This window comes from Gasterosteus aculeatus, chromosome 9, assembly GCF_964276395.1.
Source record: "Gasterosteus aculeatus chromosome 9, fGasAcu3.hap1.1, whole genome shotgun sequence".
NCBI lineage: Eukaryota > Metazoa > Chordata > Actinopteri > Perciformes > Gasterosteidae > Gasterosteus > Gasterosteus aculeatus.
Window position 1 is genome coordinate 19,695,887 of NC_135696.1, and position 10,410 is coordinate 19,706,296.

Here is a 10,410-nt window from a genome sequence, read left to right on the forward strand (position 1 = left end):
TCCATCCATCTTCAACCGCTTATCCGGGGTCGGGTCGCGGGGGCAACAGCTCCAGCAGGGGACCCCAAACTTCCCTTTCCCGGGCCACATCTACCAGCTCTGACTGGGGGATCCCAAGGCCTTCCCAGGCCAGTGCAGAGATATAATCTCTCCACCTGGTCCTGGGTCTTCCTCGGGGCCTCTTCCCAGCTGGCCGTGCCTGAAACACCTCCCTAGGGAGGCGCCCAGGGGGCACGTATCATATTTGACAAATATTACTGGGTACATTACATATTTCAAAAACATAAACATTGACATTTTTATCATTTAATATTATCTTTTCTTTTTTTTCCCTCTTTTTTTGGGGGGCTCGAGGGGCGCTTCAGGTGGCCGGTCATGTTCTCAGAAATTATCTGGGGAAAAAAAGTTTAAAAAGTGACTCGATTAAGTGAGGAATCAAATAATTGTCAATTCATGACACCACTAAAAGCTGCCGTCTCAGGTAAAAAAAACGACAATAAAGGCTTTTAATTGAGCTCATTACCCAACACAGCTTCTCCTTTAAATGACTTCTAGTGTGTTTTAGGCAACAACGAAACCCTTTAAATTCCAATGAATGAAGTTGTAGTGGCCGGCTATGACCAGATGATATATGATGTTATGATATTCGGTGACGTTATGATATTCGGTGACGTTATGATATACGTGTGACGTTATGATATACGTGTGATGTTATGATATACGTGTGATGTTGTGATATACGTGTGATGTTATGATATACGTGTGGGAAGAAGTATAATAAAAGCTGAGTTGCATCCTGATGGTTGTGTTCTTGAGTACCGAGTATAAAGCCACAATACAGAAGCGTATCCGTATAACGCCCGTGTGGAGGTTTACATGGCGTCAGAGTAATTGCTTCAATTATCATCAATTATTAGAATAGCACAATTAATGTGTGCTGTTGTATGTTTTTTTTTCTTTCTGTAATGTTGTTCTTCTCTTTTACATGTATTAAATAAACATTAGCTAAGAGATGTACACGATTTGTTCCCCCTTTTCATTGACGTTACAATCATACATTCTTCTATTATTTTACTTTCAAAGTTAAATAAGAAATAAAAATGTCTCCAGTCGACAGAGTTGACTAATGTGGCTGATTTGATTGTATGTAGTTTAGAAAGAACCGCTGGCGCCACTTTCTGCGTTTTCTCCACGTTGCGCTTCTCTTCAACAACTTCCTCCTGAAACCGAAAGCAAAGTTTCCACCGTTTCTTCTGCTCGGTTCGTCGGTGCCTCGGTGAGTCCTTCTTCTAGAAGACGTGTGAATGAAACGAAGCTTTTGGGTTCCGGTGCCGCTTCGCTGTTTGATCCCTTTGTTCTAAACGAAACCATCAAGACTCAGCAGCGGTTTTTAAAAAAAGTTTTCGTCGACATTTACGTGCTGACACGCACGGTGGCGTCTTCTCCAGGTTACGTCATATTTACTGCTGTTACGGGGGTCTAACACGTGACTTGAACGCCTTTCACGTTTTTATTTTAGACGTAGTAGCGCAACCTGTGCGCGTCAACAATAAACTCCTGTTACATCGTAATGAGCGGCCGGTAAATTACTGCTGCACTGCGCATGCGCAGGAATTGAAGTTAATAATTCCTGCAAACTCTGCCGGTATATTATTTACAGAGTCCCATCTTAATCCTATTTCGGCTTCGACGACGTCATTTAAAGAAGAAAAGCGAGCTTTGTGGTCGTATCTGAAAGAACGTTGTTTTTTTTAATATTTATAGTAAACACAAGTGAGTTGTTGCCTGTGTCACTTGGTATTCTTTGTGGAAACTGCTCATGTGTTACCACGACTTTTTAGTTTTCAATTTAGTAACCTTTTAAATATACCTTATAGTTTTAAATACGTTTAAAATGTAAATATGGATGTTTAAAAAAATGTAAATGTATTTTTAACGTCTTTTCTCAATTCTCTTTTGAGAGGGGATGTTATATTAGGAAAGGATTTCCATAAACTATTGTTTGTTGTCATAAAGGGTTAATCAAGTCTAAAGGAAAAAAATCTTTAATGTGCCACTAACCATAATAAATATGAAAGCAGTTATATTTTCTTTATAATATTATATATACTTTTAGTAACCTAGATGCACCAGGTCATTTCATAAACCAATAATATTACAATATTCTGAAATAAATTTTTACCTGGATTTAATCTGATATGCCTTTCTCAATGATATATAGGCAAATAGTCTATTGGAATGCTACCAGGTCATTTAAAGAAATTGCTAAATTCATTTTCCCAATTCTTTCCCCTCATCCACCTGCAGAGTGAGCAGACATGTTGGTTAAAAAGCTGCTGCTTGATGTTCTGGAAAATTTGGTTCAAGACGACTTCAAAAGCTTTAAGTGGCACCTCACTGACGTCGTCCTAGAAGGCTTCGAACCGATTCCTAAGAGCCGCCTGGAGACCGCGGGCCGAACAGACACCGTGACAAAGATTCTAGAGAGCTACGATGAACAAGTGGCCGTGAAGATCACTGTGGAGGTTCTGAAGCTCATTGGCAACTGTGACGCTGCAGAGAAGTTGGATAACAAATACAAAGGTTTACTTTTTTTAAATGAATACATTTACAAGTCAAAGACAGCAAAATCTGATTTTTGATTAACATTTTCCAATTTTCCCATGAATCTGTGTTTCTATCAGCAGGGGGAGGGGAAGCGTCATCCTCTGCATCTGCTGCTCCGGCGGCACCTCCGGCTGCTCCGGCGGCACCTCCGGCTGCTGCGTCCACCATGACGGCTCAGGAACAAAGTGTGCTCATCGCCCCGTCGTTCACAGGTGCCACCGTTGGGACATTGAATATACACGTACAAAAATAGCCATGAAAGACATAAAGGGAATACACATTCTGTTTCTTATTCAATTTAATTCCATTTTTTTGCTATTGCCCAGATTGACATTTCAACCCTCTGCTAAGCCCCTCCCCCTCGCCGCTAGAAAGGCACCTGATATTAAAGATGTTTGTTTAAGCATTACAGAAGGCTTTGAATGGCCCGGGGACCGCTGAGGCTTGTGTAGTCCTTGTTTCAAGAAAAATACTGTATCACAAATATTTTTTATTAAATCTCTTTTATTGTCACTTTTTCGTCTCGGATTCTTCTTCAAGTTTACCCAAAGAATTCTGGGAATGCATCATATGCATGATGCGATTTATCAAATAAATGAAGCAGAATATTGGGGATAAGGAGTGAACCTGAGTTTTTTGGGTTATTTGTCTGTTTCTTTTTTTCTTCGCTCACTTATTTAGTTTTTTTGCCGGACGAAACATTAACAAAAAGCACATAAATATCTAATAGGGGAAAATCGTCGTCATTTCAACAGGGAGCAAGAAAAGTAGATTTTAAATGTGTTAATAGATGTGATGGAAGGGGCGGGACCAAAACAAAACAAGTGTCAACAAGTCATAAGATTCAGCCTCATCACAGCGAAGGGGTCCAAACGAAGCGGATTTAAAGTGTGTTTGTGATCCAGTTTCACGGAGATGCTTCACTATTATCTCCCGCTGCCTCTCCTCATCTATTATACACCACGGCTACAGTCCACTGACCCGCATGCTGCCCGACGGGCTTCACCCTGTGTGGGGGGGCTGTGCCTCCTGCATGCCGAGCTTCTTTTTTCATGTTCTTGTCCTCGGCGCTGCTGGTCGGTCACTTAAAATACCCCCCCGAAAAATATTTGGAGATCGATCGGAAGGTATTGAAAGACATAACAATAATTATGTCTATCTATCTATCTATTATATCTCTTATTTTGGTAGTTTTATTCATAATTTTGTTTTTTCCAGGCGACAACTTAAAGCTCTGAAAAAAGAAGTCAATGTCAGTGCTTTAAATTGGAATTCTTCCTACTGACCAGTGGGCGACTTTATTTTATATAAATCAATGGTAAAATAAAAAAACTTGTAAACATGAGTTCATGGACTCAATTATAATGTCTTACAGTGCTAATGACACAATCACATAAATAATAATAATGTTTCACTCAGGATTTCTAACCTTTCAAAAGAAACATTTATTAATTTTCCAATTACTCAAAATGTTTACAAAACTGAAACGGTCAGTTTTCAAATGCTTACATTACTGAAATCATTTTAATTTACACCTTTGTTCTGATTCACATGTAATAAACATTTCTTTATACGAAACTTACAAAAATATAAAATCAGCCAAATCAGAGTTGTTATTTCATCAGATGAGAGCGTTACAAGAATTCCAAATTACACCATTGTACCAAAGCAAAAGAACAGAAGCGACACCGTGGATCCTCAAAGGAGGCGCAAAGTGCACAGTACAAAATGAGCGAGTGTACAAAACGATAAGAACACCAGGAAACATTTAGAGCAGACCGTCTCCGTTGATTCGCGTTGTCCGAACATTTTTTGAGGATGTAGTTAAACCTGCTAACATGTGGTGCAACATCTGTAATAACTGCTGATGAGTTTCTGTGATTCCTAAGAGAGACGCCGTGGTGATCCAGATGTTTCTTCACGGCCTCCTCTGGGAGGACTCCGTCAGCGCGCCGCAGCTTTGGGATCGGTTGCGTCGTGGGTTCCGAGGCCTCTAGAAAGACTTCCATCGAAGGGCCGACAGGATGGTGTGGAAGAAGTAAAGAAGCGTCGCCACGTACGAGAACACCTGGAAGGGCCAGAAAGGGGGAACGTCAACGGGCGGATTGGACTGGACTGAGAGGAGTCGTCCTCTGAGGACCACGCATGTCTACACAACATGTGTGTGGTGCGTTCGGGTGCTATTTAGGACTTGCGCATCCAATCTTAACTTTCTTTTTCATATCAACCGTTCTTATCTTGAGATCCCACCTGTGTGTAAACCAGTGTGCGTCCATAATAACCGTAAATTAGCATCATTGACGCCCCAATAATCCCATAGATGGATACAAGTCCTGCTCCATAGGCCTTACATAGATACCGAGAAGGGGACGGGGAGGGTCTTCGTGCTAAGCTACGCTAGTCTGTGTGTGTGTGTGTGTGTGGCATCCCGACTCACCACTGCGGAGACGTCCAGCTTGTAGTTCCGGGAGTTCCTGTCGGTTATCTCCAGGGTGACGCCGGCCAAAGCCACTGAAGCACTGAGGTAGAAGAAGGCGGCGATGCCGTGGTAGATGAAGTCCTGCCAGACGAGGAGGAGGAAGACAAGAGCAGAGTGTGAGATGCTCTCTGCGGGGAGATGGAAGTTTGTCAACGTTACGTGGTTCCCTGTTCGCACTGGCGCAGAGTCAAAGCTAAAACTGGAACGCAAAACTGATCCGACCCGTTTCATTCACAGATCTGCCCGGTTGTTTGAAGGAATCATTTCCCTTCCTTCTTCTGTCACCGTGAAGGTTTATTCAGCTTTTGTGTTTTGGGTTAAAGTTTTCGGTGAGGTGTCTCTGTGGAAATCTCTCGATGGTGCGTTCAAGTTCCTGAGAGTTGCGAATCGGAGGCTGAAAACCAATTCAAGAGCCGATAAAGACTCTTGGCAGACGCGACGGGAAACAGTCGTTTGCTTTGTAGAGAAGTGAGGGAGACTTACTGCGGCAGCCCAGCGGCCTTTGTTTTGATGGACGCCGCAGGCGAACACCACCACCCAGATGAAGGTCACGGTGAAGCAGAAGACGGAGACGAACATGACCCATGCCTGAGGGTTGGGCGGTATCACCAGCGTGCACGCCACCAGGATCCAGACCAGACCGCCGAAGATCTGCAGGAGCACACCAGAGACGGGTGAGCGGAGACCCTGACATCGCCTCCGCCACCGCTGACCTTCGTCCTCATTATCAAGTCATCAGCTGGTCATCAATTCATCATAAAAAGGTCCAACAGCCGAAAAGTCCAATGACAAACTGTCAACGACAAATTGTCTGTGTTCTGACCAATATTGTACTTTTAAATACATAAAGAATCACTTTGATGGGAAAAGTTTTTTCTCTAATTAAAGTTTTTTTTTATTTTATTTTACTCTTTAATGTCCAATCTTGACTATTGCCAAGCAATCAAATGCTACAACAGATACGGTTGCACAGCACGTAATCAAACAACCTTTTTCAGCCATTTCAACGTTGTTACTATATAAAAGGTGTTCGACCGGCTGCAGACGTCTTTTGTCAGCTGATGTCTTTCCATTATCTGTCCACCCTGTATTTCCAGCACAGGGCCGGGCGTCGCTGCCCGCCTTCACTCTACACCTCCGATGATTGACAGGCTGCATTATTCATGCAGGTCTACCAGACTCCACCTGCGCCTGTGTGTGTGTGTGTGTGTGTGTGTGAGTGTGTGTGTGTGTGTGTGTGTGTGTGGGGGGGGTTAATGCATGAGTGACTGTGAAAACTTCAGCAACATTCCTCCTCTGTTGAGACTGTGATGACGTCAGGCTGCTGCCGCCCTCTGAACCCTCCTTTCTTTTTAAAATGTTGGGAAAGTTTTTAACACATTAACGCGGAAATTACAACATTGAATGTCACTCGTATGCTGTATTCCAGCACGAGGAACTGCAGGACCCTTAAGGTGGTGCAGCTATTCCCTTACTATTAATCTATTGATAATAATTGATCCTTTTTGCAAAACTTTTCCCATTAATTGGTGGAAATTGTACTTCTCAGTTAAAAGTCAAATAAGGGATTAATTACATCCAACAATAGTCCGAATTTGGGTTTTGCAAAGTTGAAGGGATTTTGGGCCGAGATTGGAGCGGCGTCCAGATGTGCTGATGGTGTACTTGATGAACTCCTCTTAATTCCTTCATATATTTCTGAATCACAGCGGTGGATTCGTTTTTAACTGAACTGATAACTGAAAAATGTCCCTTGTTGTTTGTTTGCAATTGTCACTAAAGAAATCCAAATCTAAATGAGAAATATCACGTTACAATTCGCTTTTATCTTGTTGCCAAACCTTTTTTCAAGGTTACATCACAGGTTTGCTCCTTTAAATAAAAGTTAACGCTGTCCATTTCCCTTATGTCAACCTCATTATTATGTTAAGGTAATGTTTGGGTGAATCGTGGAGACACTATTTCATTCATTAAACTTCTGCACGTTCAGATTCGACCCACCAAACCGGTTTTGTTTGTTCACAGTCTGTCCGTTCACAGCAGACTCTTTATTACAATATAAGACCAACCTGCTAAACACAGAGTTGGGAAATCTTCTGGTCAAACAAGGAGGAGAGAGGTGGTGGCACCACTCCTTGTGCACTCTGCTATTCTTTCACGAAACAGAAGCAGTGAAAGAGTTTGAACTTTGCATTGGGAGAAACCATCAGAGAAAATAAGCATTTTGGGATTTAAACTCAACAAAGTGTTCTCTGTAGATGAATAAACACGTCCACCCACGGGCCCCCCATCCTCCACACGACAAACCAGCAACTAAACCGGTCGGGACGTTTCCGTGCGCGTCGTGGGAGCGGGATCGCGCCCCGCCGGAGGAGGCTTCCTGTCCCGCAACGCACTTTCTGCTGCTTCTTACCAGTTCGGGCACGTAGAGGATGTCGGGGATGGTCGTACATATTCCGATCCCGCTGGGCAGGTTCCCCATGGTGGCGGTGTTGTGGGCCATCCTGATGCCGACGGTTCTTCTCCTGCTTCTCCTGCTTCTCCTGCTTCTCCTGCTGCTTCTGCTGCTGCTGCTGCGTTCGCTCGGACTGAAGCGGGACGCGGAGCCGCTGCGGGTTTAAAACCGGGTGGAGCCGACAGGAAAAACCGGAATCCCCACCAGACCGGGAGGAGGAGACACGCCCGGCGGCCCGGCGAGCTCCGCTTGGAGGGTTCGCCGAGATGGAGGTCTCGGCGGGAGACACGCACGCACTTTATCAACGTTTCACCAGCGACGCTCATCCATCACCATGGCAACCCGCCGCATCCTCAGCAACAACAACAAGAACAACAGAAACGAGAGTGACAACAACAGCGTTTGTTGTTGTTTTTTTATTCCTTGTATTTGTAAGTTAGTCACGATGTGCTCATAATAGAATGATAATTGTTCAATCAAAATGACAGTAATGGTGATTTGTTTATGCAGCACATTTCCCTCCAAAGGGAAAACAGTGTGAGTCACATAACAATGATAAATAAGAACATATGCACTCGAACTGAAAGAGATAAAAACCACGATGAACATGAAACGTGTTGGTGAGTGATTGGATTTTAAGGGCTGAACGCAAAAAGATGCGGCTGACCTACTGACCCGTATCAGGTGCACTGAATAAATGAAACACTCTCAATCCAATTCATTTTATTTTGTATTTTATTGCCCAAAATCACAAATTACAAATTTGCCTCAGAGGGCTTTACAGTCTGTACACATACGACATCCTCTGTCCCGAAACCCACCATCGGCACAGGAAAAACAAAAAAAAACCTTCCAAGAGGGAAGAACTCTCCTGGGTAAGACTTTAACACTATGAGGAACTTTCACCTGAAGTTTCCAGACTTCAAAAAAAATCGCTTAGTTTTTTTCACTCAGTCCTGGTTCTCCTTCCAAAAAGGCCTGCAGGGTTCTGGCTCCGAGGTGGTTTTGAGTGGAGTTCAAGGGGGGGGGTATCGGTATTAAATAGAGGGTTGTTTAAACCACTAATCTAGTCTTGATGTCCATTGTGTTATTGCATTACTGTCCGATGTTATGCACAACCGCCATGTCAAATTCCTTATGTCTAACATATTTTGGCAATAAATGTTCCGGATTCCTGGTTGGCAATGTTAAAGATCAGCAGGTCAAAAATCATATTAGACAACTGTGCATCACACTATCTGACTTGTGATCACGGTGACGTGTTGCTCCAGGTGGTGAGAGTTCTTCATAAAACATATTCTCAATTTTGATTATTTTGGAATTCTTACAATTTAAAAAAGGTAAATTGAGGTAACATTTAATAAACAGTACAGGCTTTGGACACCTAACGTGTCACTCATTTTGGGAACATCTCTAAAATCATTGGCCAGTTATCAAGTTCCAGTTGTTGGTCCTAAAACCTTGTCTAATATATAAGAGTCCTCTTGTATTAGTGATGTGGTAAGAGCCTTTCACACCCTCCCTCTGTAAACAACACATCCATGGAAACGGCCACGCGTCTCATTTGGCCGCCGAGCTGCCGGATAAACACCCGGATAAACGCCCGGCTGGATCTGGTTCCCGGCCGGCCGTCATCGGATCCTCTCTGACCGGGAAACCTGCTCCTGGTTTAACACAACACCATGTGCATGCGCGTCAGGACACAGGAAGGACCAGAACTTGTGCTTCTCCTGAACAAACAAAATCATCCCCAGTGCAACAACTGCGACCAAACCCTCCAGCTGCTCTCCTTGTCATGTAATGTGCATCCTATGCCACAATAAAACGCTGGTCCCACCTTCGTGCACCATCTGTACCTTTCAACATGTGTATCGGTGACCTGTGGGCCCCGGGGGGGGCGTAGCTTCCACTTTACATCGTGATGCAACTTGATTCTTCCATCTCCCCTCTTTTGTCCCACTGACGGTGTTGTCGGGTGACGGCGCTGTGTCATCGAACCTGCGTCTCCATCCACAGCGCACGAGCTAAACGCTGAATTCTTCATGGTAAGACGATGAATGTACAGCGCGGGATCGAAGCTCATGAGACTCATGGCTGTTTCTTGAAAGTTTGTAGTCTTTTTTTTTTCTTTCATACTGCATTAAAAATGTAGTATAGTGCTTCAGAAGGGAAGTAGTCACTACATTCCTGGTTGCCAGTCCAGTTGTGGCACAGTTGACCTGAAGTTGTATTTCTTGAGTCACGAAAACAAACCGGCTCGGCTGGATTCCTTGATTTTATCAGTAAGTGCTGCAAAAGGGAAGGGAGAGGCCCTGGCGACACCCGTTGGTTTCTAGGTTTCCGCCTTGAAGCCTCGAGCTTGTCATTTTGTCCGTCGCCATCTTGAGCATTTTCTTAAGGGATGCAACTCCAGTCCAGTGGAACGCTGGATATTCTACGGGGAAGAAAATGTTATAAAATGTACTTATTTTATTGATCGAATATGAGAAATGTTCTTCCATCCCTACTCCGAGCCGAGGCCATCACTCTTTGTCAGGACTCCAGTCAGGTGGCTTCCGGTAACCTGCGGCGAGGCAGCGCTGCGGACAGCTGATGAAACCCACAGCGGTCCTGTGTGATGTTGAAGGTCGCTTTCAGGGAGGAACACGTGAAGAGTTTCAGTTTGGATGAAAAAGACTCTTCCTACCCAGCCGAGTATTCAGCCACCATCACATCCAGATTAATACAATCAAGGAATCCAGCCGAGCTGGTTTGTTTTCATGACTCAAAAAAGACAACGTCAGATCACAGTTGCCACAAGTAGACTGGGAACGAGGCATTTCTTACAAAGGTACTGGAACGTATTCAGGACAATAGAAGATGTCACTGA

At 43.9% G+C, this 10,410-nt stretch overlaps 1 protein-coding gene and 2 long non-coding RNA genes across 3 annotated transcripts; 1 reads left to right on the forward strand and 2 right to left on the reverse strand.

The window, feature by feature from the left end:
* Positions 1–1,168: 1,168 nt before the first annotated feature.
* Positions 1,169–3,120, forward strand: LOC120825423 (uncharacterized). Its single transcript, XR_013450510.1, has 3 exons — positions 1,169–1,276; positions 2,308–2,583; positions 2,685–3,120. It is a non-coding gene; the product is annotated as an uncharacterized LOC120825423 (long non-coding RNA).
* A 908-nt stretch (positions 3,121–4,028) lies between these two features.
* Positions 4,029–7,682, reverse strand: LOC120825349 (myelin and lymphocyte protein). Its single transcript, XM_040186939.2, has 4 exons — positions 7,500–7,682; positions 5,570–5,737; positions 5,045–5,167; positions 4,029–4,675 (listed from the first exon to the last, which is right to left on the reverse strand). Exons 1-4 carry the CDS (start codon positions 7,587–7,589, stop codon positions 4,601–4,603), a joined length of 456 nt encoding a protein of 151 aa, XP_040042873.1. The 5' UTR covers positions 7,590–7,682; the 3' UTR covers positions 4,029–4,600.
* Positions 7,683–8,258: 576 nt separating this feature from the next.
* LOC144383064 (uncharacterized) lies at positions 8,259–10,267 on the reverse strand. Its single transcript, XR_013450516.1, has 2 exons — positions 10,049–10,267; positions 8,259–9,975 (listed from the first exon to the last, which is right to left on the reverse strand). It is a non-coding gene; the product is annotated as an uncharacterized LOC144383064 (long non-coding RNA).
* Positions 10,268–10,410: the final 143 nt, after the last annotated feature.

What these genes read in the sequence shown, in the direction of transcription:
- LOC120825349 (XM_040186939.2), bottom strand. Translation starts at nt 7,589, where the DNA reads ATGGCCCACAACACCGCCACCATGGGGAACCTGCCCAGCGGGATCGGA. An exon ending in AAGGCCGCTGGGCTGCCGCA is followed by an intron (nt 5,168 to 5,569) that starts GTAAGTCTCCCT and finishes CTCGTCTGGCAG; the next exon opens with GACTTCATCTACCACGGCAT. An exon ending in AGCTGGACGTCTCCGCAGTG is followed by an intron (nt 4,676 to 5,044) that starts GTGAGTCGGGAT and finishes TGGCCCTTCCAG; the next exon opens with GTGTTCTCGTACGTGGCGAC.